At 59.8% G+C, this 25,058-nt stretch overlaps 1 protein-coding gene across 1 annotated transcript in view; it reads left to right on the top strand.

The window, feature by feature from the left end:
• ERBB3 (erb-b2 receptor tyrosine kinase 3) overlaps positions 1-24,772 on the top strand; it is a 46,765-nt gene extending 21,993 nt beyond the window's left edge. Inside the window, exons 5-28 of the mRNA XM_075901916.1 lie at positions 80-145; positions 511-629; positions 1,796-1,937; positions 2,926-3,039; positions 3,346-3,466; positions 4,528-4,601; positions 4,810-4,900; positions 5,255-5,454; positions 5,709-5,841; positions 5,955-6,045; positions 7,857-8,011; positions 8,793-8,846; positions 9,496-9,637; positions 10,733-10,852; positions 11,032-11,130; positions 13,697-13,882; positions 14,942-15,097; positions 17,365-17,440; positions 17,645-17,791; positions 18,160-18,257; positions 18,619-18,780; positions 19,072-19,140; positions 19,385-19,652; positions 20,131-24,772. Coding sequence (XP_075758031.1) covers positions 80-145; positions 511-629; positions 1,796-1,937; positions 2,926-3,039; positions 3,346-3,466; positions 4,528-4,601; positions 4,810-4,900; positions 5,255-5,454; positions 5,709-5,841; positions 5,955-6,045; positions 7,857-8,011; positions 8,793-8,846; positions 9,496-9,637; positions 10,733-10,852; positions 11,032-11,130; positions 13,697-13,882; positions 14,942-15,097; positions 17,365-17,440; positions 17,645-17,791; positions 18,160-18,257; positions 18,619-18,780; positions 19,072-19,140; positions 19,385-19,652; positions 20,131-20,654 — 3,407 coding nt within the window. The 3' untranslated portion in view covers positions 20,655-24,772. The remainder of the gene's footprint in view (positions 1-79; positions 146-510; positions 630-1,795; positions 1,938-2,925; positions 3,040-3,345; positions 3,467-4,527; positions 4,602-4,809; positions 4,901-5,254; positions 5,455-5,708; positions 5,842-5,954; positions 6,046-7,856; positions 8,012-8,792; positions 8,847-9,495; positions 9,638-10,732; positions 10,853-11,031; positions 11,131-13,696; positions 13,883-14,941; positions 15,098-17,364; positions 17,441-17,644; positions 17,792-18,159; positions 18,258-18,618; positions 18,781-19,071; positions 19,141-19,384; positions 19,653-20,130) is intronic.
• The last annotated feature ends 286 nt before the right edge of the window (positions 24,773-25,058 follow it).

Raw genomic sequence — 25,058 nt, 5'->3', positions numbered from 1 at the left:
AGCCTTCCCCTTGCGAGGGCTCTGGAGCGTGACCCCGTCCCCTCTGCACCTCTGACATGGGGCGTTTCTCTTCCCCCAGGCACCCCCTGCCATGAGAGCTGTGACGGACACTGCTGGGGCCCGAACCCGGGGGACTGCCAAAAATGTGGGTGCCTGCTTGGAGCTGGCCCAGCAAGGGGGACGGGCGGCGGGTGGTGGGCAGGGCCGGGAGCCAGAGGGGGGGTCCTGCCTAGCAAAGAGAGACCAGAAAATCACGGGCTGGGGGCTGAAGCCCCTGGGGGCAGGGCAGGGGTAGCAGTGGGGTGGGGGGGCCTGGGGACCAGCCAGGGGCAGGTATCCTGGGGCTGGGGGAGGCTGGTGTGAATCCCCTTGGGCGGGCCGTGGGCCCAGGGCTCCTGTTCCCTCTGGGATGGGGGGATGGGCAGCTGGGGGGCAGAGGCAGAGCTCTGGGGGGAGGAGGGTGCTCGGACCCAGCCCCCGCCCCTCACCTGTCTGCTCTGCTCCCTGCAGTGACCAAGACCATCTGCGCCCCCCAGTGCAACGGGCGCTGCTTTGGGCACAACCCCAGCGAGTGCTGCCACGACGAGTGTGCGGGGGGCTGCACCGGCCCCCGCCAGACCGAGTGCTTTGTACGTCCCCGGGGCGCTGGCTGGGCTGCGGGAGCACTGTGTGTCCGCACTGGGGGGGGGCCACTGGGTGTCCGCACTGGGGGGGGCGCTGTGTGTCTGCGCTGGAGGGGGGGGGCGCTGTGTGTCCGTGCTGGGGGGGGGCTGTGTCCGCGCTATGGGGGGAGAGGTGCTATGTGTCCGTGCTGGGGGGGGGTGCTGTGTGTCCATGCTGGGGGGGGGGCGCTGTGTGTCCATGCTGCGGGGGGGCTGTGTCCGCGCTATGGGGGGAGAGGTGCTATGTGTCCGTGCTGGGGGGGGGTGCTGTGTGTCCATGCTGGGGGGGGGGCGCTGTGTGTCCATGCTGCGGGGGGGCTGTGTCCGCGCTATGGGGGGAGAGGTGCTATGTGTCCGTGCTGGGGGGGGGGCGGTGCTGTGTGTCCGTGCTGGGGGGGGGCTGTGTCTGTGCTATGGGGGGAGAGGTGCTATGTGTCCGTGCTGGGGGCGGGGCGCTGGGTGTCCATGCTGGGGGGGGGGGCTGTGTCTGTGCTATGGGGGGAGAGGTGCTGTGTGTCCGTGCTGGGGGGGGGCTGTGTCTGTGCTATGGGGGGAGAGGTGCTATGTGTCCGTGCTGGGGCGGGGCGCTGTGTGTCCGTGCTGAGGGGGGGGCGCTGTGTGTCCATGCTGGGGGTGGGGCTGTGTCCGCGCTATGGGGGGAGAGGTGCTATGTGTCTGTGCTGGGGGGGGGGCGCTGTGTGTCTGTGCTGGGGGGGGGGGCGCTGTGTGTCCGTGCTGGGGGGGGGGCGCTGTGTGTCCGTGCTGGGGGGGGGGCGCTGTGTGTCTGTGCTGGGGGGGGGGGCGCTGTGTGTCCGTGCTGGGGGGGGGGGCGCTGTGTGTCCGTGCTGGGGGGGGGGCGCTGTGTGTCTGTGCTGGGGGGGGCGCTGTGTGTCCGTGCTGGGGGGGGCGCTGTGTGTCTGTGCTGGGGGGGGCGCTGTGTGTCTGGCTGGGTGACCCCTGCCAAACGGAGAGCTTTGCATGCTCCCCACACGGCGGGCAGGGGCTGTGCTGGAGGGGGTGGGTATCTGTCCGTCTCTCTGTGCTGGGGCGATGGGTGCCTGTTTATAGTCGGGGGGGGGGTCTGTGTGTCTCTTCCCACGTGCTGGGGTCCCTGACACTCTGCCCCCCCCCAGGCCTGCCGCCACTTCAACGACAGCGGGGCCTGCGTCCCCCTGTGCCCCCAGCCGTTGATCTACAACAAACTGACCTTCCAGCTGGAGCCCAACCCCGACACCAAGTACCAGTACGGAGGCATCTGCGTCACCAGCTGCCCACGTAAGCCAGGGCCAGGGGGCTTCACGGGAACACTCTGATCTCTCCCTTGGGGGGGGGGGGTTGCTCTCCGCCATCCTGCCTGGGGGGCCCTGCCCCCTCTCGCTCCATCCCCCCAACCCTGCTGCCCACTCTCCCCTGCCCTTGCTCATTTCACCAGGCTGAGGGTTGGGGTGCAGTAGGGGCTGGGGCAGGGGCGGGGGGTTGGGGTGTGGGAGGGACTGGGGCAAGGGGTGGGGTGCAGTAGGGGATGGGGCAGGGGATTGGAATATGGGAGGGGTTCAGGGCTGGGGCAGAGAGTTGGGGTGCAGGAGAGGTTCAGGGCTGGGGGTTGGGGTACAGGAGGGGTTCAGGGCTGGGGGTTGGGGTACAGGAGGGGCTGGGGCAGGGGCTTGGGGTGTGGGAGGGGTTCAGGGCTGCGCTGGGGGTTGGGGTGTGGGAGGGACTCGGGGCTGGACCAGGGGGTTGGCATGTGGGGGGGAGGGTGTGGAGTGTGGGTTCTGGAACACACAGAAAATCTCCCAGGTTGGTTTAGGTAGCAGACTCGGCATTGATCTCCAGCCAGTCTGGGAGGGGTGGCGCCCCTAATCCTGCTCCCTAATGAGACCTTTCCCTGGGGGACAGGTAACTAGGCCCTGTTGCGAGATCCCACCTACGGCTCACACAGCCCTACAGTGTCCCTGCGCCGCCAGGGTCCCCAGCAGTGCCCCACACCACCCATCCGGGGAGGGGAAGTCACCAGGGAATGATCCTTCCCAGTATGCCTCCCCCCCACACACACACCAAGGAGCAGCTTTATTATAGCCATTGGGGGAAACCGAGGCACAGAGCCTGGTGGCTGTGGCCTGCCTCGAGGGCACACAACCAGCCCACTAGGAGTCCAGGTTCCCAGACACGCTCCCCCCTTCCCCCTCCCGCTCCAACCACTAGGTGCTCTGCCCTCCCTCCCCTGCCTGTAAACTCTCTGGTCACCCACTCCCCCTGCCTGCAGATAACTTCGTGGTGGACCAGAGCTCCTGCGTGCGGGCCTGTCCCAACGATAAGATGGAGGTGGAGAAGAATGGCCTCAAGATGTGTGAGCCATGCTCTGGACTCTGCCCTAAAGGTACCTGGGGGCCTGGGGCGGCTCGGACCCTGGTGGCAGGTGCCGTGTTGGTCTCTGGGGACCTGCTCTAACGCGGGGTGTGGCATACCCCACCGGGGGGGGGGGGGGAGAGAACAGGCTGATGCTGAGGGAACTCAGGAGTCCGGCCTCCAGCGCTGACCCTCCGTCCCTCCCGGAGCCGTGGGCAAAGCCCAGGAGTCCCCTGAACGGATTTGCCCCCTATGGGGGCTGCATGGGGGGGGGCACGGCCCAGGCACTTCTGCAGGCTTCTCATGTGGCTCCTTCCCTCCCCCTCCTGCCTTCCAGCCTGCGAGGGGACGGGCGCTGGGAGCAAGTACCAGACCGTCGACTCGAGCAACATCGACAAGTTCGTCAACTGCACCAAGATCCTTGGCAACCTGGACTTCCTCATCACAGGGCTGGAGGGGTGAGTGGCAGCCCCTCGGCGTCCCGGGGGAGGCTGTGGGATGGGGAAAGAGGGTCCTCCGCCAGCCACCGTGCTGCAGCCCCCTCTGGGGCGGGGCCCAGCAGCCGGTTCGCCCTCGCAGCGCGGCTCTGGGCCCGCTCAGCCAGCCCTGCCATGCTGGTGACTCAGGGCTGGGCTCTGGGGCAAGGACGCTGGACCCCTTGGAAGAGCAGGGATTCGGGAGGGGGCATCTGGCCAGGTTGGCAGGTCAAGGGGCAAGTGAGAGATTTAATAGCCCCGGGAGGCCTGGGCTTCGGTCTCAGGTCTTATGGTGCTCTGGGGCATGGAGGCCATCACTGAGAGCCAGGGGAGAGCGCCCCCTGCTGGCCACTGCCCTTCTCCCTGCAGCCCAGCACCCTCTGCCCCTCTCCCTGCAGCACAGCGCCCCCTGCTGGCCACTGCCCCTCTCCCTGCAGCACAGCGCCCCCTAGTGACCAGCCCAGCGCCCTCTGCCCCTCTCCCTGCAGCACAGCGCCCCCTGCTGGCCACTGCCCCTCTCCCTGCAGCACAGCACCCCCTAGTGACCAGGAGAGCACCCCCTGCAGTCCCCTGCTCCCTCCCTGCAGCACAGCGCCCCCTAGTGACCAGCCCTGGCACTCAGGAGAGCGCCTCCTGCTGCCTCCTGCTCTTCTCCCTGCAGCACAACACCCCCTAGTGCCCAGCCCAGCGCCCTCTGCCCCTCTCCCTGCAGTAAAGTGCCCCCTAGTGACCAGGAGAGCGCCCCCTGCTGCCCCCTGCCCCCTCCCTGCAGCACAGTGCCCCCTAGTAACCAGCTCTGGCACTCAGGAGAACGCCCCCTGCTGTCCCCTGCCACCTCCCTGCATCACAGCGCTCCCCTAGTGCCCAACCTGGACACCCAGGGGAGAGCATCCCCTGCTGACCCCTCCCTGCAGCCCAGTGCCCCCTAGTGCCCAGCCCTGACACCCAGGGCAGAGCGGTACCATCTGGCTGAGCTGGGCTCAGCTGGGCCAGTGGTTGTGACGGTGTCTGGATTTTGTTCCCTCCCCCTCCCCACCATGCAGGGACCCCTGGCACAACATCTCCGCCCTGGACCCCGAGAAGCTGAATGTCTTCCGGACAGTGCAGGAGATCACGGGTGAGGAGTGGGCAGGGCTGGTGGGGCAGAGCAGGGGGTGAGGGGCTAATCCCCTTGAGCCTATACAGAGCCAGGCCAGGCCTAACAGCTCCCGAACGGCTCTGTGACCTGGGGGGCAGGCCCTGGGTGCCTGGGGAGGGAGCAGTGCTGGAGGAGGCTGAAGAGGAAGGGGGGGCATTTCTGACTCTCTGGCTGCTCCCCCCCCCAGGTTATCTGAACATCCAGTCATGGCCCAAGCACATGAACAACTTCAGCGTCTTCTCCAACCTCATCACCATCGGGGGCCGGAGCCTGTACAAGTGAGACCCCCCCAGCCCTGCAGAACCCCCAGGCCGGGGAGGGCTTCCCTGACCCATAGAGCATGGGGGAGCTTTCCCCCAGCCTCTTGCCCATCAGCATCGGCATCCCTGCAAGCGGGGCTGTGGCTCAGGGCAGGGAGGAGGGTGGGGGGAAGGGGAGGGTGGAGCCGCTGGTTGGGGACTAAGAGCCGGCCCCTGTCGGTGGCCGCGTTTGAAACTCAGCCCCGTTCCTAGCGGGATGGGAGGGTCCGTTTCCCGAGCAGCACCTGGGATCCCAGGTCGTTGGCCCTGCCCCCCGGTCCTGGGATCAGAGCCCCCCGCGCCGTCGGGCTGACCCGGCGCCTCCATCCCCAGCCGCGGCTTCTCCCTGCTGATCATGAAGAACCTGAACGTGACCTCGCTGGGGCTGCGGTCGCTGCGGGAGGTCAGTGCGGGCAAGGTGTACATCACCGAGAACCGGCAGCTCTGCTACCACCACACGGTCAACTGGACCCTGCTGTCCCGCCGCAAGAGCGACCTGGACATCAAGAACAACAAGCCCCGCGGCAAGTGCGGTGAGTGGGAGCAGCTGGGGGGGTCTAGCGGGGGAGAGGTGGGCACAGGGGGCTGGGAGCCAGGTTCTACCCCTGGATCTGGGAGGGGAGTAGGGTCTAGTGGTTAGGGGGGCTGGGAGCCAGGACTCCTGAGCTCCATCCCTGGATCTGGCATGGGACTGGGGGTGCATGAGCGCCTGGGTGGGAGAGGGGAGCAGAGGAGAGTGGGGGGCTGCAGGAACTCACCCCAGTGCTGAGCCTTGGCTCTCCTGCAGTGCAAGAAGGGAAGGTGTGTGACCCGCTCTGCACCAGCAACGGCTGCTGGGGGCCCGGCCCCGACCAGTGCGTCTCCTGCCGCAACTACAGCCGGGAAGGGATCTGTGTGGCAACCTGCCACTTCTACCAGGGGTGAGGAGGACTGGGAGTGGGGGAGAGGGGCCTGTGTGGAAAGATGGGGGGCAAGGAGACATGTGAGACCCCCGGGAGGCCTCGCTACTCACCCCACCCCCTTTGTCGTGCAGGGAGACCCGGGAGTATGCCCACGGGGGTGAATGCTACCAGTGCCATCCAGAGTGCCAGTGGATGGAGGACAACCTGACCTGCAACGGCTCGGTGCGGTGCTGGCGCAGGGCCTTTCTCCTCCGGGGCGGGGCGGGAAATGGGGCCGGGGGCCTGTTTCCTCTAGGGCACAGGTTCCCAAACTGGGGGTTGTGGTGTGAAAAATTCCAGGGGGGCACAAGGCGACCCAGCTCCCCCCCCCCCACCCCCGGTCAATCTCCCCCCAAGACAGAGCCCATGCTGGTAGGTCGCACCAGCTTCCTGCGGCATGGGAGGGGGAGCGGGGGCATCTCAGGAAGTGCGTTCCGCCTGCTGCCTCCCCCGAGAGGGGGAGTCCTGGATCCGCACCAAGTCCAGCTGCTCAGGCAGCGCGCGCCTTGCTCCTCGCTCCCCGCGCAGTTGGCTGAGCAGTTGGAGCCAGTGCAGGCCGGGGACGCCCCCCTCCCGCGCAGGAAGGCAGCAGGCGGAAGGAAGTCGCTGGTACACAACAGACCCGGCTTTTCAGGCAGCACGCCAGCTGTTTGGGGAGGGGAAGCAGCGCACGCGCTTCCTGAGACCCCGGACCTGGCGTGCCGCTGCGGGACCCCCAGGTAGCAGCTTAGCTGTCCCCTCCCCTCACCCAGATCCCCATAAGTACCCTGCCCCTGCCCAGACCCCCACGAGTACCCTGCTCAGGGCCCCCCCAGCCACCCCACCAGCACCCTGCCCCCTGGCTGGACCCCATCCATCACACTGCCCAGACACCGCCAGCACCCTGCCTCTGCCTCCTAGCCAGACTTCCACCAGCACCCTGCTCCTGCCCCCGCCTGGCCGGACACCGACCCCAGCTTGCTCCTGCACCCTATTTTCCACCCAGATTTTGCACCCCATCCCTATCCCACTCACTGGCACAATGGCTCCCTTGTCCCACACACTGGAACCCTCATTTTTGGCCCCACCTCAGAGTGTAGAGGGGCCCACAAATTCCACTTACCCTGGAACCCCAGAAGAGTTAATCTGGCCTGAAGCCTTGAACCTCAGTCCTACCTCCCCTCCCTGCATGGGGCTGGGGGAGGGAGGTTTTTCAGTTGGGCCCACATCAGAGGGGCTTAGAGGGGTTGTTTTTTTGCATCTCACTTGTATGGACCCTGACTGATTTTCCTGTGGGTCAGTGACCCCTGACCCAAAGCAGGTTCCCCGCCCCTCCCCTCCCCTAAGTAAAGACAATGCTGAAACGTTTGTGTTGGACATATTTTATTTAAAAATGAAGCCTGGCCCACAAGCCCCCAATTGAGGCCAAGCCCCCCTCTGGCTGCAGCATCATAACACCCCTGCATCCCCACGGCCTCCCCCAACCCTGAGCCTATCATACACTGGAACCCCCTGTCCTGAGCCTCCCACATCCCCACTCTTCTGCCACAACGCTACTGCACAATCCACACACTGCAGATCTGTGTCCTGTGCCCATCGTACTCCCAACCCCCCTGCCCTGAGCCCCGCACAGAGCCCACCCCAAACTCCTGCACCCCCACGGCCACAAGACCCCAACACTGTCCAGCCTGGAGACCCCTCCCTGAGCCAGCAGCCCTTTCTCCACCTCCTCCTGCACCCAAATTCCCTCCCAGAGCTTGCACCTCTCGCCCCTCCCCGCACCCAAAGCCCTCGTTCCAAACCTAGGATTTCCCAGCTCGTGAAGAAAATGCCGAAAAGTTTGGGAACCGCTGCTCTAGGGGGCACTGGCTCCCACCCAGCCCCAGGGCAGGGGCTGTCTGGCTCAGGAGAGCAGGGAATGGGGCACTGGGCCTGGCCCCTCTGGGGGGGCCAGAAGGGGTTATGGGTCCATCCCAGCCCCTTCCTGACTCCGTCTTGCCCCCCCCCCCCCCCAGGGTGCGGAAGCCTGCGTGCAGTGTGCCCGGTACAAGGACGGCCCGCACTGTGTGGAGAGCTGCCCCGAGGGCATCCTGGGCGAGAAGGGGCCCATCTACAAGTACCCGGATGCCAACCGCGAGTGCCGCCCCTGCCATGAGAACTGCACACGGGGGTGAGAGCAGCAGGCCCCGGCAGGGGTGGGGGGGCCCCGGGTGGGGGGGCCCCGATCCTGCAGCCTAGCCCCTCCCCCCCCTTTCCTGGACCACGGCTGAGCTGTGGGGATTCTGCAGGGCTGGACATGGAGGGAGGGATGTGGGGAGAGGGGCAAAGGACACCCCCCTTCCCCACCAGGCAGTGGGCTTGGGGCTCGGCTGCAGCTCCTCCCCTGGCTCCTGAGACTGTTGGGGGGGCTGTGAAAGGGGCATCTGGGGAGGCACTGCCCCGGGGGGGCGGGCGCGGGAAGGTAGCACATGGAGCATCTGTGCTGGAGGGGTTTCCCAAGAACCATCTCTGTGTGGTTCTCAGGGCCAGGGAGAGAACCCAGGAGTCCTGGCTCCCAGCAACCCCTGCTCTAACCACTAGCTCCCACTCCCCTCCCAAAGGCAGGGAGAGAACCCAGGAGTCCTGGCTCCCAGCAACCCCTGCTCTAACCACTAGCTCCCACTCCCCTCCCAAAGGCAGGAAGAGAACCCAGGAGTCCTGGCTCCCAGCAACCCCTGCTCTAACCACTAGCTCCCACTCCCCTCCCAAAGGCAGGGAGAGAACCCAGGAGTCCTGGCTCCCAGCAACCCCTGCTCTAACCACTAGCTCCCACTCCCCTCCCAAAGGCAGGAAGAGAACCCAGGACTCCTGGCTCCCAGCCCCTCTCCTCTCTGCCCTCCTTCCCCTGACCCTGATGCTGTCTGCAGCTCCCGTCCGTCCGTGGGATGATCAGTGAGTTCTGTCTCTTGCAGGTGCGTTGGGCCGCAGCTCCAGGACTGCCTCACAGATCCCCTGCCCGTCATCAGGTACCTGTCCCAGCTGGCTGCTGCTCTGTGGGGCTCTGACCCAGCCCAAGGGCCCCTCAGCTACAGGCCAGGCAAGGGCCTGTCCATACCGACACCCTGATCTGGGTGGGGCTGGGACTGGGCTCCTGCATGGATTGAGTTTAACAGTTCTCAGCCCAGCCTTAGCTGGTACTCTCAGGGTGCAGGCCCCTCCTGGCTAGCATAGGGGGTCTTGCCTTGTTCTGGGGCAGTCTCAGGGCACCCTGCCTGGCACCCAGGAGAGCCAGGTTACTAGACACAGCTTCAATCCCCCTCCCACAGCATGCCAGGCCCCCTCGCCTGGATGCTGGCATGGCATGAACCAGCTGCTGAGGGTGGGGCTGGACCATCTCTTGGGCTCACTCCCCTCCCCCGATTGCCCTGTAGCATCCTCTCCTAGCCTCTGCGGGAACAGCCCCATGGCCATTGCAGAGATCTGGGGCCCCCCAGGCCAGCATGGCAGAGGGGGTGTGTGGTCCCCGACATCCCCACTCCCTCCCCAATGGGCCTCCACCAGGCTAGTCCCATGGGCAGGAGGGGCAGAGATGCTTGGGGACAAGGGTGGGGCTGGGGTGTTTGCGGGATCGCGCCAGCCCTTGGCTCCGGCTGACTCCTCGCATCTGTGCCCCAGGAAAAACCCCACAGTCATCGCCATGATGGTCGTGGGCTGCCTCTTCGTCTTCTGCTCCTGCTTCCTGCTCACTCTCCTCTACTGGCGCGGCAAGAAGATCCAAAAGAAGCGGGCGATGCGCCGATACCTGGAGCGGGGAGAGGTGAGCCCCCCCCGCCGAACCCCTTGTGAGCATGGCTCCAGGCTGCCCCGCAGGGGAGAGACTCGGGAGCTGCTGAGGGGAAGGCTCTCGCGCCCACAGCACGCTTGGGTGATGGGGCAGAAGGCAAGATTGTGCTAGGAGAGTAAAGGGCTCCTTTGCCGGTGCCCCGCACTCCTGCCCCCTGCTAGCCCAGCCCTGGACTCCCCCAGACCTGCCGGTGCTCCCCACTCCTGCCCCCTGCTAGCCCAGCCCTGGGCTCCCCCAGCCCTGCCGGTGCTCCCCACTCCTGCCCCCTGCTAGCCCAGCCCTGGACTCCCCCAGACCTACCAGTGCTCCCCACTCCTTCCCCCTGCTAGCCCAGCCCTGGGCTCCCCCAGCCCTGCCAGTGCTCCCCACTCCTTCCCCCTGCTAGCCCATCCCTGGTCTCCCCCAGCCCTGCCGGTGCTCCCCACTCCTTCCCCCTGCTAGTCCAGCCCTGGGCTCCCCCAGCCCTGCCGGTGCTCCCCACTCCTGCCCCCTGCTAGCCTAGCCCTGGGCTCCCCCAGCCCTGCTGGTGCTTCCCACTCCTTCCCCCTGCTAGCCCAGCCCTGGACTCCCCCAGCCCTGCCGGTGCTCCCCACTCCTGCCCCCTGCTAGCCCAGCCCTGGACTCCCCCAGCCCTGCCGGTGCTCCCCACTCCTTCCCCCTGCTAGCCCAGCCCTGGGCTCCCCCAGCCCTGCCGGTGCTCCCCACTCCTGCCCCCTGCTAGCCCAGCCCTGGGCTCCCCCAGCCCTGCTGGTGCACCCTACTCTTGACCCCTGCTAGCCTAGCCCTGAGCTCCCCCCCAGCCCTGCCATTGCCCCCTGCCAGCCCAGCCCTGGGCTCCCCCCGCCCTGCACAGAACCCTTCAGTCTTGACCTGGGACTGAAGACAAATGAGAAGCGCAGGGAGAAGGGCCCAAATCACTCCTTGGGGCTAGCCCTGGCTGGGGGAGGGTTTGCTACTTCTCTGGGAGCCAGGGGCCCTTGCTGGGGGGCGGGAAGCAATGATGCAGCAAGGGATCCAGGAGGGGCTGGGCCCCAGTGCTGGTTCGACCCGTCTCTGTTCCCGGGGCAGAGCCTCGAGCCCCTGGACCCGAGCGAGAAAGCCAACAAGGTGCTGGCCCGGATTTTCAAGGAGACGGAGCTGAGGAAGCTGAAGGTCCTGGGGTCGGGCGTGTTCGGGACAGTGCACAAGGTGAGGGGGAGACTGAGGCGCGGGCTCTGGCGGCAGCATGTCCTGGGCACAAGGCAGCTCAGGGGCACCCTCTGTCCCGGAGCAGCCGCAGCTGCCCTGGAGGGTGTGGTCTCGCTGCTGGGGGCGGGGCAGCCCCGGGATCCCAGCTCTGCTCACGTTGTGGGCTCCTCTCCTGCCAGGGCGTCTGGATCCCGGATGGAGATTCCATCAAGATCCCCGTCAGCATCAAGGTGATCCAGGACCGGAGCGGCCGGCAGACCTTCCACGCCGTCACTGACGTGAGTGAGGGCCCCGCCCCCCCACCTGGGGCCAGGTGATTGGCCCATATGGCCCAGGGTGCCTGACCCCGCTGCACAGCCCCTGCCCACTGGCCCGGTCACTCTGGTTCCTGATAGGACGTCAGGCTCAAAATTCTCTGTCATTTCCCACGCTCCAGGGACATCCGCTCTCGCCCGTTCCTAGGGGCTCAGGTGACACACTGCGGGTTTGCGGGGTCTTTTACCGGCAAAAGAGCCTTTCCCAGTAATCTCCAACTTACTCTCTGTTTCTTAACAATCATCAAAACCAGAGGAGCCATGCGAAGCATCCCGTGCGGTGCTCCCACCCCAAGTAAGACAGCTGAACCAGTCAGGATTGGGTCCATCTGGGGGGGCTCCAGGTTCCACCTGGTGTCATTGGCACAGGGTGGCGATCTGGCAGCTCTGATCTTAGGGCTGCGTCCTGGAGCTGGTTCCCAACAAACTCCCTTTTGGGCCCTAGTTTATATAGTGGAACTCAAGTCCTGCTTAGCTCAATCATCACCGCTTATTTTACTCAAATGTTACTAACCAGTCCTAACATAAGAATGGCCATCGGGTCAGACCAGTGGCCAATGCCAGATGCCCCAGAGGGAATGAACAGAACAGGGAATCGTCAAGTAATTCCCACCCCTGTCAGAGGCTAATGACCATTCCTACCCAACCTAGCTAATAGCCATTAATGACCTATCCTCCATGAATGTATCTAGCTCTTTTTTGAACCCTGTTAAAGTCCTGGCCTTCACAACATCCTCTGGCAAGGAGTTCCACAGATTGACTGTGTGTTGCATGAAGTAGTACTTCCTTTTGTCAGTTTTAAACCCGCTGCCTATTAATTTCATTTGGTGACCCCTAGTTCTTATATTATGGGAACAAGTAAACAATTTGTCCTTATTCACTTTCTTCACACCAATCATGATTTTATAGACCTCTACCCTATCCCCCCTGAGTCTCCTCTTTTCTAAGCTGAAAGTCCCCGGTTTTTTAACCTCTCTTCATATAGGACCCGTTCCAAACCCCTCATCATTTTTGTTGCCCTTTTCTGAACTTTTTCCAATACTCAGGTATCTTTTTTGAGATGAGGCAACCACATCTGCACGCAGTATTCAAGATGTGTGTGTACCCAGGGCCAGATTATCCATTAGGCACAGTGCCTAGGGTCCGTGGACAAACTTAGGGCCTACAAAAAGTTCAGCTAAAAAAAATTCATAATGGACTTGAAAGAAAATAAAACTGCTAAATCAAATTACACAGTCACAGCAGCAACACGTCCTCATGGCCCCCTATAAAATGATTAACTATCAGGTACATCCAAAGTATAATTGTAGTATACATTGACATGGTTGTTATTTTAGCCTGAAGTACCATGAATTGCTCATACAGTGCACCACTTTCAAGAGTGAAACTTGAAGTGGGCGATATTAGACGTACAGGTGAGAGGGCATTTCACCCTTATATAATCTAATTTAAAGGCCCATGGTACGCCTAGGGCCTGTGAAGACCTTAATCCAGCCCTGGGCGTACCATGGATTTATGCAAAGACAATAAGATACTCTCTATCTTTTTCCCTATCCCTTTGTTAATGATCCCCTTGTTAATGATTTGTTAATGTTAATGTTCTGTTGTGCTTTTTTGAGCGCTGCTGTCTAATTACCTATACTGTCACTGAATTGCCTAACCAATTGTGCCCTACTACGTTAATGGATTTACACCTGGCAAAATGAATTATACAGCAGCCAGAAACAATTACAAAGCAGACAGACCAACAATGGGAAAGCGAGGGCTGTAATCACAGAATGAGGATTTTACAACCCAACTCTTGGGAAGTGGTTTCTGGCCAGAGGAGATGCTGTCACACTGAGTTTTCTTGAACCAGTTTTGAGCTTTATCTGGTTACAGCAGGTGTCCTTAGGGTGGGTCTCCTTCTGGAGAGCCTGGGGGTGACATTATTGGAATGCAGCTTAGATGGTATGTGAGAATGTGAGTCCCTGCTTGACAACTAATGGCGGCTGTTCTTTCAGCGTGCGGATGAAAGCCTTACCCTTTGGCCTTACAATATGGCTGCAGAAAAAGGCCTTATCCATACACAGTGCTTTAAAAACCCATGATACACTTCAGTGTGCCACAAGAAACCAGGTGGAGGGGAAGCCTGTGCCCCCCTCTGGGCCTTACTTGTGCACCCCAATCTCCCCCTGGCATTAGAGGGTGCCTGGCCATTTCGCTGGGCTCAAATCCCAGTGGTGGGTAGTTCTGCAGGGAAGTGAGGTTAGAATCAAATTCCAGTGGTGGGGAGTTCCACAGGGAAACACAGTTGGAATCAAATTCCAGTGGTGGGGAGTTCCACAGGGAAGCATGGCCGGGGATCAAATTCCAGTGGTGGGGAGTTCCACAGGGAAGCATGGCAGGGGATCAAATTCCAGTGGTGGGGAGTTCCACAGAGAAGCATGGTTGGGATCAAATTCCAGTGGTGGGGAGTTCCGCAGGGGAGCACAAAGCTGGAGGCGGAGCCAAGGCTGTAACAGGCTCCTGTCTCCCTCTGGCCCTGCAGCACATGTTGGCCATCGGCAGCCTGGAGCACGCCTACATCGTGCGGCTGCTGGGCATCTGTCCCGGGACGCAGCTGCAGCTGGTGACGCAGCTGCTGCCACTGGGTTCGCTGCTGGAGTACGTGCGCAAGAACAAGGACAGCATCGGGCCGCAGCTTCTGCTCAACTGGTGCGTGCAGGTTGCCAAGGTGAGTTGCCCCTCCGCTCTTGATGGAGTTTCCCCGGGAATCCCCTCCACGGTGGTGTCCAGCCAACCTGGAGGTGGGGCAATCTGGGGCTGGCAGGGCCCATGCAGAGCTGGGCTTTGGGGGAGGTGTCCTTGGCCGGAGGTGGGCCTGGCTGGGTGGTGCGAGGAGACGAGCAGAGAAGGCTCAGAGGCTGGGGGTTGGCAGCTCCCACTCTGGATGGGGAACCCTTCCCCACACCTGCCCCTGAAGTGCTGCTGCCCTCAAGGGAAGGCGAATCAGGCCTGTTCGTCTCCACTGGGGTGCTGACACTGAATCCTAAGGGTGGGTTGTTCTGAGCATGTCAGTGCTGTTAGTGCCTTCTCTTCTCTTTTGGGGAGGTAGGAGGAGCCTGTGGCGGTGTGGGTGGAGCTTTTCCATGGAGGGAGGAGCCTGATGCCATGGGAGGAGCTATGCGGGTTGTGTGTGGACCTTGAGGCTGCACCACTTTAGCAAGTATGCCCTGCTGGCTCTGTAGTTGTGGGTGGAGCTTTGGAGCAATGGGTGGAGCCTAGGATGATGGGTGGAGCTATGCCATCAGAGATGAGAGGAGCTTGATTCTATAGGTTGAGATAGGGCAGTCTGCTGCTCATCACTGGAGCTACGTCTGCACTGCCAGTTTTTGCGGCAGAAAATATGCTAACGAAGGACTCATTTACATGAGTTGCGATCTCATTTGCATATTTTCTGCCGATCCGTTTTTGCACAAAAACAAGCAGTGTGAGTGTTTTCTTTTTGCGCAAAAACCCTTTTTTGCGCACGATCCTTATGCCTCAAAAAAGGAGGTATACCCATCTTGCGCAAAAAGGAAATGTCCACACTGCTTGTTTTTGCGCAAAAACCCCTAGCGCAAAAACGGCTCAGCAGAAAATATGCAAATGAGATTGTGGCTCATGCAAATGAGTCCCTCATTAGCATATTTTCTGCAGCAAAAACTGGCAGTGTACCCATAGCCTGGGATAAAACTTGAGTGAACCCCTCACCTCACCTACCTGCCTCCTGGTCACCACCTCTCACTCCCAGGGCATGTACTACTTGGAGGAACACCGGATGGTCCATCGCAACTTGGCCGCCCGCAACGTCCTGCTGAAGTCGCCCAGCCAGGTGCAGGTGGCGGATTTTGGAGTCGCCGATCTGCTCTACCCCGACGACAAGAAATACTTCTACAATGAGATCAAGGTGGGACGCAAGCCCGGGATCCCCGCTTCTTCCCCCCATGCTCATACTGGAGGCCATGGAGCTTCAGGCCCACTCTGGCAGGATGTCCCCTGAGGCTGTCTGCCTGCGTTGGGGTCACCCTGACCTAAGTTCCCTGTAAGTTGCGCGACTGTGCAGCTGCACATCTGTTTTCTGAGCTCTGCTCAGGAGTTCAAAGCTCCTGCACAGGCAGGGAGCTCAGCTGACTGGCAGGGGGAGGGGCATCATCTTGCTAAGCAAGCAGCTAAATGGAGCTAGCTGCTTGCTTTAAACTGAGCAGCTCCCAGAGCAGGTAAAAAACAAGATAAGGAGGAAATAAGTGGCTGGGGGAAGGAGGAAGAGAAGGAGGGAGGGAGGAATTGGCTGAGGGGAAGTCAGAGCGGAAGGGAGTTTGGAAAGTCCCATCTGTATGAGAAGAGAGAGGCAGAAAGACAGCACTCTCAAGCCTGGGAAGGGGGAGATAAGGGGCTGACTGCATGTGGTAGGTGGGGTGGATGCTGACCTATGTGCAGTGAGGTGGAGGCAGGGGGCAGTTTGTTTGGCGTGTCCTGACTCCTTTGCTGCATTCCTCCCTGGCTGGCTGGATTGGAGGGAGGGGAAAAGCAGGCTTCATCGGGGGTGGGGGGCGTTGTGTGTTAGGAGGACATTTGCATGATTGCATTTCAAACAAAGCTTGCATAGGTGTTAATGGCTTAAGGTAGGAAAGAAAAAGATTATTTTCACAGAATTTTTTGGAGTGTTGCAGATATCTAAAACTCTGATCAGATAAGGATCTTGCGCAAAAAGGAAACATCCACACTGCTTGTTTTTGTGCAAAAACGGATTGGAAGAGAGTATGCAAATGAAGTGCAAGAAAATGCTAATCCGTGCTTCATTTGCATAGGTTCTTGCGGCAAAACTCATGGTATAGATGTAGCCTATCTGCCTACAAACCCTGAAGCCATGTGTTAATTTGTTCTGGGGCTTCTACTCTTTGAGTTTTGTTACTCTCTAAGGTGCTGCAGGACCATTCGTTTTTTTTTTTTTCAGTTAGGGTACATCCACACCTGCACCCTCTTTTGAGAGAGGGATGCAAATGTAGACATTCGAAATTGCAAATGAAGCTGGGATTTAAATATCCCGGGCTTCATTTGCATATTCGCATTATGGTGCTATTTCGAAATAGCGCTATTTCGAAAAAAGAAATGCTTTCTAGACGCGGTTATTTCGAAAGAAAATCCTTCTTCCGAAATAACTGGTAAACCTCATTGTAAGAGGAATAAGGGTTATTTCAGAAGAAGGGTTTTCTCCTGAAATAACCGTGCCTAGACAGCATTTCTTTTTTCGAAATAGCGCTATTTTGAAATTGCGCCATAACGTAAATATGCAAATGAAGCATGGGATATTTAAATCCCGGCTTCATTTGCAATTTCAAATGTCTACATTTGCATCCCTCTCTCAAAAGTGGGTGCAAGTGTAGACATGCCCTTACAGACTAAAATAGCTACCCCTCTTTGAGTTGGTGACACACACCAGGAGAACTTTTATCTGTTTTTATAGCATAAATCTTAAATATTCCCCAGAGAAAGTGCATACGCCTTAGTGAATGCCTTTTACTTTCCTTCCCGGTGTCAGTAAATATTGTATTAGTCATGCTCACCTTGCAAATACTATTTCTAGTCGACTCATAAATTTGTGTAGCATGTTAAAGCTGAGCTATGTGTGGATAATATGCATTTTGGTGTCTTTACTAGCTTGAGTTAGAAAGGATGATGATACATATACTCCAAGGGTAGTGTTAATTTTCTTTTTTGAGCATTGCTCCTTGTTAACTATCCCTTGTTTTAATATATTTTCTTCCACGTATATGGACTGCTATAGATAGGCAGATAAATAGGTAGGTAGGTAGATAAAATCTGTGTGTTTTGTATTGGTGGTGTACACACACACTCGCACGCACACACTCGCACGCACACACTCGCACGCACACACTCGCACGCACACACTCGCACGCACACTATCTCAGTTCTGGTGTTGCACATAAGACATTTCAACCCATCCAAAAGAATATTCAACCTGGAATGGAAAATGCTAGAGGGAATACTGACCCTGGCCAGCAAGCAGAGTGGGTGGGGACACGGAGCAGCCCCAATGCCCCCTGGAATCCCGTCCCAGTGGTTTCTCCGGCCCTGGCGTTGCTACATTGGCAGAAGCACCCTCCAAGTGCCCCCTGCCCGGGTAACGCTCCTTCCTCGCCTCTCATCCTGCAGACACCCATTAAATGGATGGCGCTGGAAAGCATCCACTTCGGGAAGTACACGCACCAGAGCGATGTCTGGAGCTACGGTCAGTGCCCGCCGAGCATCGCCCCCAGGAGGCTGGGGCAGCCCGTGGCTGGAGTAGCCAGAAGCTGTCCTCCTCACCAGCACCCTGCCCCACTCCCCACAGTGCCCCACCCTGCCGGGACCCATGTGCACCCCCCAGCACAGAATTCCCCCCCCCCCCAGCCGCCGCTGGCCTGACCCTGGCTCTCATCCCCCGTCCTGGCAGGCGTGACGCTGTGGGAGATGATGACGTTCGGGGCAGAGCCCTACACGGGGATCCGGCTGGCCGAGGTGCCCGACCTGCTGGAGAAAGGCGAGCGGCTCACGCAGCCGCACATCTGCACCATCGACGTCTACATGGTGATGGTGAAATGTGAGTCGTTGCTGCTGGGCGCGTTGTCTCCCTGCCGCCCCCTGCTGGCGGGGCTGGGCCCGGCTCTGGATGCTCTGGTCCCAGCCCTGGGGGGCAGTTTGTGGGGGAGATTGGCCCTGCCCAGAGGCCAGGTCGCACCCGAAAGGGAGGAGCTTTTCCCCATGGTCTTGGGGGAGAGTTGTCAGCTGGGGTACAGCTTGTGGTGGGGGTGGATTAGAGTACAGCCCTGGGCAGACGGCTGGAAGGTCGCTCCCCATGTGCTCTCCTTCTGACCTAGCCTTTCAGGTGGGGCCTACAGTGCGGGGAGGTGTCAGGGGGCTGGGTCTCACTCCCGCTGGACCTCACCCCCCCCCCATTTCCTCCTCCAGGCTGGATGATTGACGAGAACGTCCGTCCCACTTTCAAGGAACTGGCCAATGAGTTCACGCGTATGGCCCGTGACCCACCCCGCTACCTGGTCATCAAGGTCAGTGTGGGTCATTCTCCACGGGGGGAGGGCTGTCCCCAGCCCCTAGCATTCCCCCCGCCCCCATGACATACCTGACTTATGGTTCATTGACCTTTTAAATCCCCCATCTGCCCTCCCCCCCTCCATGTCTGCCCTGCCTGACACATGCACCCCAGGGAGCCCTGGTGCTGGGCGTTCCCAGCCCATCCCCCCCGCCCCACTCCTCAGCTGCGCGGGTGTGGGGCGGAGCGCTCTGCTCTGGGCAAGTCTTAGCTGGGCCCCCCGTCCGAATGTTAAGGTGGGCCTGCTCGCTCACCCCGCAAGGGTCCGGGCCCTGGTAGCGCCTCGCTGGCCCCTGATCTGGTGCTTCCTCCCACAGAGGGAGAGTGGGCTGCTGTCCCCCGCCGAACCCCCCCTGACCGACAAGGAGCTGGAGGACATGGAGGAGCTGGAGATGGAGATGGAGCTGGAAGAGGAGCTGAGCTCCTTCAACACGGCCACCGGCCTCTTCGCCTCCAAGCAGCAGGTCGACTACGCCCGGGTGAGACGGCTGCCTCGGCCTGTGGGCCCCCTGGTCCTTCCGGGGGAGATGAAGCATCTTTCGGGAGCGGGGACTCCCCGCTGCATCTGGCTGTGGGATGCCCCCTGCTGGGGAGGCGTTTCCTTCCTGACCCTGGCAGCGCTGGGCCCTGAAGCATGAGACCTGGTTCTGTGGTCGTAGCCTAGCACTGACCTCCCCCTCGCCCAGTGTGTGCCATCTCCCTGGGTCCCGGTGCCAAAAGCCCTCTGCCCTGGACCAAACAGTCACCGCCCTGCCTCTTTCCCATTGCAGAGCCCGAATCTGAGCCCCCCGGCCGGCTACATCCCCATGAACCAGACTGGCCTCAGCAGCTGCCGCCAGGTACCCAGTGCAGCGTACAAGGCGTGAACCCTATGGAGGTCCTCTGCCGGAGGGTGTCGTGTGGCTGTGGGTTGGGAGGGAGGGGCACTGGTGGAATGGGGAGGGGCGCCCGGGCCTGGGCTAGCAGGGGGCTGCGGCTCAGCAGGGCAGCGGCTGGCTAAAGCCCCTCCCTTGGGCCTTGCCCATATTTGCTCCAGCAAGCAGGGGCCTTTCCTGACCCCGTCTCTCTCCCTCCGTCTCCCAGAGCGCTGGGCTGGGCTCCCGGCAGACCCTGAGGGCCCGGCAGGAGTCGGTGGGGCGGACGGTGTCAGAGTCGTCGGAGGGCCGGGGCACGGCCTCGGAGTGCGAGCTACCAGAGGAGCTGTCCCTGGCGGGCAGCCTGTGCCGCAGCCTCCGCTCCCGGGGCGACAGCGCCTACCTCTCCCAGCGCGAGAGCTTCTCCCCGCACGCCGGCACCGCCGACGAAGAGGAGGACGCCAACGGCTACGTCATGCCGAATCGCCACAGCCGAGGTAACCGCCGCCCCGGGTCCGGTCTCCGCGCCTAGGCAGTGGCAGGACCCCATGCTGCCTCTGCCAGCTCACCCACCCTGCTCCATGGATCAGGGGGCGTCCTGGGCCTTCACTGCCATGAACAGACGCATGGGGGCAGTAGTTACTTGGCCACTCAGGCTGAGACCCAGCAAACTCGCTGCACCTGTAGCTTGGAATCTGCGAGCGGGAGGTGGAACTCTGGGTACCGGCCCCACTTCCCCATGGCCACCTGGTTCCTCCTGCCTCGCTGGGGACTCGTGAGGGCGGAGAGCCCGCTGTGACCTGCCTGCCCCGTTGTGCCTGTGAGGTGGGCAGGCCACAGCTGAGTGAGGCAGGCAGGCCACAGCTGCACAGGCGCTAACGCTGCCACGATGCCTCGTGCCATCCCCACGGGGAGGCCGGGAGGCAGACCCGACCCCAGCTGCGTCTAACGCCGGCTTGTCGGCTTCCCCCACAGAGCGAGCGGCCAGCCTGGCCCGGGCAGCGCGAGCCGGGCCCCTGGAGGAGGAGTACGAATACATGAACAGACGCCCCTCGCAGCCCCGGCCGGTATCCCTAGAGGAGCTGGGCTATGAGTACATGGACCTGGGCTCGGAACGCAGCGCCTCGTTGGGCAGCATGCAGGGCTCCCCGCCAGCTGCAGCCGGCCAGGAGACATCCGGGGCCGAGGAGGATTACGAGTACATGAACAAACAGCCCAAGCTCAGCCAGTCCCTCAGCAGCGTGCTGAGTTCACCGGGGGCCGGGCAGGACGACTACACCTGCATGAGCACGGCTGGGCCCCAGGGCTGCCCCGAGGAGCAGGGCTATGAGGTGATGGAGGCCTTCCTGGGGCCAGCCCCGGGCTGCCTGGGTTCGCCCTGCCCCAAGAACGGCTTCATGAAACCGCTGCGGAGCCTGGAAGCCTCAGACTGTGCCTTCGACAACCCTGACTACTGGCACAGCCGGCTGTTCGCCAAGGCGGACGCCCAGCGGACCTAGGGGGCAGAGGGTGGTGCCGACCCGTCTGGCCCAGGGACAGGGCCGTGGGACTCTAGATGCCTGCTGAGGCTGTGGGGCCTGCCTGCCGTTTGCTGAACAAGCCCGTCTGGGCGGCTGGGAGCCAATTACCTTCCCCGGCCCGTTACAGGCAGCCGGCACCCTGGGGAGATGCAGACACTGCTCCCTTAATGGGGCCGCCGGGTGGGGGCGTGCCCCCTGGCTCTGCGCCATTGCATGCTGGGATGCAATGCGCTGCCCCACTGCGAAGCCAAAGCAACCCTCCCTCCTCTCGTGCTGCCTCAGGATCAGACATGGGCAGGGGCGGCAGGGGCTGTGTTCTCCCAGCCCCCCCATGGGGAAAGCCTCCTTTAATGAGCTCTCAGGGGGTGTTTGGGGCCCTGGGATCGAGCACTGAAGAAGGGGGCTGCCCCATTCCTCACTCCTTTCCCAGCCAACATGGGAGCAGGGGGCTGCATACACCTGGGTTTAAAGAACCCCAGAGCTGCTCCAGGCAGGGCCCGGGGGGGTGAAGTGAGCAGATGAGGGAGCTGCTGGTCTGGGGTTTAGTGGATCAAGCACTTCTCCTGGAGCCAGAACTCCTGGGTTTTCAGTCACGGACTCATTGCTCTGGGCCTCAGTTTCCCCCTGTGGGCCATGCAGAGGCTGGGAGTCAGTCCTAGAACGATGGAGGCAGCCCGTACCCATGAGCGGCTCCCATGCCTGCCCCCACGGCCTTGTAGCTCTCCACACACACACCAGCCCCAGCCAGGGGTTTCTCATGGCTGCTGCCCCTCTCTTGGTGCCGCTGAGCTTGGAGGCCGCGGCAGGTCAGAAGGTGTTGGCGCATCAGGTTCTGTGCAAGTTTCACCAGATTTCCACTGGTGTAAGAAGCCAGTGGACTGGAATTTGATCTTGCATCCTCCTGAGTCACACTGGATTCACACCAGTGTAAACAGGGTGGCCAGAGCCTCCCCTCCTCTCATGCCCCAGCACCTGAGCCTGATGAGAGCTGTGGGGTGCTAGTTGCCAACGGGGCACAGGGAGAACACCCCTAGCCTGCGGTGAAGAACTGAAGTTGATATTTTTGCACTGAACCTCGTGGTGTGTTTCACGTCACGTGCAACGCTGGAACAAGGGGGCCTGGTTCACGGGCTGTGTTCCTGCCCTGGGCTCCAGCAGGCTGGCCACGCTCACTGGGCAGCGGGTTTGGCTCATGCACTGGGAGGACTTTCCTCTGACAAAGGCTTTCTGCGCTAGACACAGGGGCCGGCGCTCTCTGTCGGGTGGTTGTGTCCAGTTTCTGTCCTGGTCTGGGTGTGCCCAAGGGCTCTGAATTGTTTCTCTCCTCTGCAGGAAGTAGAGTATGTGTCTCCTGCCCTCAGAGCAAGGCTCTGAATTATTTCCACATGAAGCCATGGATGGCAGTGAACTTTACCTAAGCTTGGACCTCCTTGGATAAAGTGGTGGAAGTCGATGAAAGAAAAGATCAAGGAGGGATAGGATAGAGGTCTATACAATCATGACTGGTGTGGAAAAAGTGAATGAGGAAAAATTATTTACTTATTCCCACAACATAAGAACTAGGAGTCACCAAATGAAATTAATAGACAGCAGGTTTAAAACAAACAACAGGAAGTTTTTCTTCACTCAGCGAACAGTCAACCTGTGGAACTCCTTGCCAGAGGATGTTGTGAAGACTAGGACTTTAACAGGGTTCAAAAAAGAGCTAGATAGATTCATGGATGTTAGGCCCATCATTGGCTATTAGCCAGGATGGGTAGGAATGGTGTCCCTAGCCTCTGTTTGTCTGGAAATGGATGGCAAAAGAGAGATCATGTGAGGATCACCTGTTGTGTTCCCTCCCTCTGGGGCATCTGATATTGGCCACTGGCAGCAGACCAGATACTGGGCTAGATGGACCTTTGGTCTGACCTAGTATGGCTGTTCTTATGTTCTTAATCTTTGGGAGGGGAGCATTACCTATGAGTTAGAGCGGAGCTCACAAGAGTCAGGATTCCTGGTTCTGCTCCTAGCGCCAGAAAAAAGGGGGCATCTAGCCATTAGACCAGGCTGTCGCCCTCTGCTCTGAGTTGTGCAAATGGGCAGGTGCATTTCCTCACTGCTTCCACCCTGGCTCAGCCACACGATGGGCGGGAGGAATGGGTGATATTAGCAATGTCTGACTAAGGCGGAGACCTGCAAGGACCTGCAGAAGGGAGTGTGGAGTAGGTTTTCCCGGGCTCCACCCTGGCACATCCCTTCCCTGCTGCAGCCGGAGGAGCTAACCCATTGTCCTGAGAGATCGGGGCGCAGCATGGCCGCTTCGGGGGCATCCAGTGAGCCCATCTCCCCTCTGCTAGAGCCGTGGGGAAGCACAGTCTCCTGATCTCCCCTTACAAGCAGGGGGCGAAGTGCGTGAGTCTCAGTCCTAATCCACAACCCTGCAGGTCTGGGCTAAGGAAGCGGTGCTGGCCGGGGCCAAGCCCAGGACCAAACACGTGCTCTAAAAGCTGCCACTTCTGCCCTCTGCTGGCAAGTGACACTAACGCTGCAGAAAAACCTATTCACTCCGGCCATGGGGTAGAGTGCAGGGCTGGGAAGGGAGGACTGAAAAGTAGAAGCAAGCCCAAGCCGGAGGCTTCCCCACCTGTTCTGTGCTTGTTTGTTTCAAAGGCAGGAGCCCCGACCTCTGGGTTCTAAAATGGGAACAGTCAATAGCGTGACAGGGTGAGAGGTTTGCTGTGTTTTCTTCCCAGCTTCTCCAAAGGAGAAAGAACTAAAGAACAAACCAAAAGCCACCCAGCAGACCGGAGCATGGGGCAGTAGCTCCAGGCCTGCATCTTCCTACTAAATTCAAAGGGGCAGATGCTGGTTTTGCTTCCAGACAGACTCATTCTAGTGAAGTCACTGGGTCCAATTTCTCTTCGAGGTGTTTACACCTGTGCAAAGGGCATGCAAACTTGGCAGCTTGAAATGGGTGCAAGGGAAAATCAGGTTCAAAATGAGCCAATCCAATATGCTATTTAGTCCTTTTAAAGACACGTGCAATGCCTCCAGTAGACTTGTCTGGACTGTCCAGAAAAGCCCCCTCCTTGTATGTTTTCAAAGTGTAAAGGTTAATGTTGTTGGAAAGCAGGGAGTATTTATTTTTGTATTCCTGTCCTTGTTTGCTGTGTGTCAGAACTGGTGAAATGAAGGTGAAAAGAAATCTCTGAGCTTTACACTTTTACCTGTGGGACTCTCCGTTGCAGGATGAAATAGCTTTAGTGTTTCAGTTTTAAAGAGAATCAGACACTCACAGGAATAACAGCCTGCGAAGTGACTCAAATTGAGACAAAGTCCCAAGGTTTGCAGGGAATATGCCGATCAGAAGGAAATATACCTCTATTGCATATTTAAGCTCTGGTCTTGGAAGGAGACGCATATAGTTTGATTCATTTGTAGCAACTGGGGCTGCATTTATTAACAAAGAGGGCCGTGCCAACAAACTTGCTCTGATATGAGCAAGGGATACCAAATACAGACAAACCTCCAGGTAACTATCTACCACGACCCTAGTGAATACAGCATTGGTGAAATAAAGAATCTGTAAGTTGTGTGCTATCTTCTGCAATGATGCAAACAAATGTTCTAAGGTCAAGAAGGGCTCTGTAGGCAGCAGTACTGATCTCAAGGGCTCAAAAATCATTATTCAGCTGTCAAATTCTGTTGTGTTTTTTTAAAATGAGTTTGGTTGTGGTATTTTTTTATTTGCTTTCTGGTTTCTGAGCCTTTAGGTCACACACGAGCTCATACTCTGAAGCTTTTCTGTGCAGCCACAAAGACTAGAACCATACTTTACTGAAAACACAAAAAACTCACACTGAAATTGTGAGTGTCGGCAGAAGAAGGGCTTCTCCAAGTGCATCTCACAGCCAGATTGGTGCCACAGGTGGGTGGGAATTGGTGCTTTCCTCTCACATGTTGGATTCTCAGGCCTGGGACACTGGGTTTGGCTGGGCCCATAATAAACCTCTGTGTGGAAAGCCCTTGTTCATGCCATCTTTCAGTTGTCTATGCTTCCCGTTATTGGAGTTTTAATTTTTTTAAAAAAACAAAATAAAAATGAAGCTGATGAACACGTGCCTGGATACATCTGTGCTGGCCTGGCTCTGGGAGGGGAGATGGGCTGGCATGAGGGATGGGTGGGGCCAGGATGGGTAGCTTGGGAGAGATAGCTCCAGGACTAAGTTTCCCCACTAAGCTGAGCAACTTGCCATTAAGTGGGACAGGAACCAAGGACTGCAGTGGGAAGCAATACTTCTCACCAAGCCTCGAAACTGCCATGACCAGTAGAGGGGAGCCCCTCCTCACCGGCCCCAGCATGGAGCTGCTATGGCCAAGGGAAAGGGGCCTATCCTTGCT

Source organism: Pelodiscus sinensis, chromosome 19, assembly GCF_049634645.1.
Source record: "Pelodiscus sinensis isolate JC-2024 chromosome 19, ASM4963464v1, whole genome shotgun sequence".
Classification (NCBI taxonomy): Eukaryota; Metazoa; Chordata; order Testudines; family Trionychidae; genus Pelodiscus; species Pelodiscus sinensis.
Note: the sequence above shows the minus strand (reverse complement) of the source record. Positions and strands in the feature narration are given on the sequence as shown.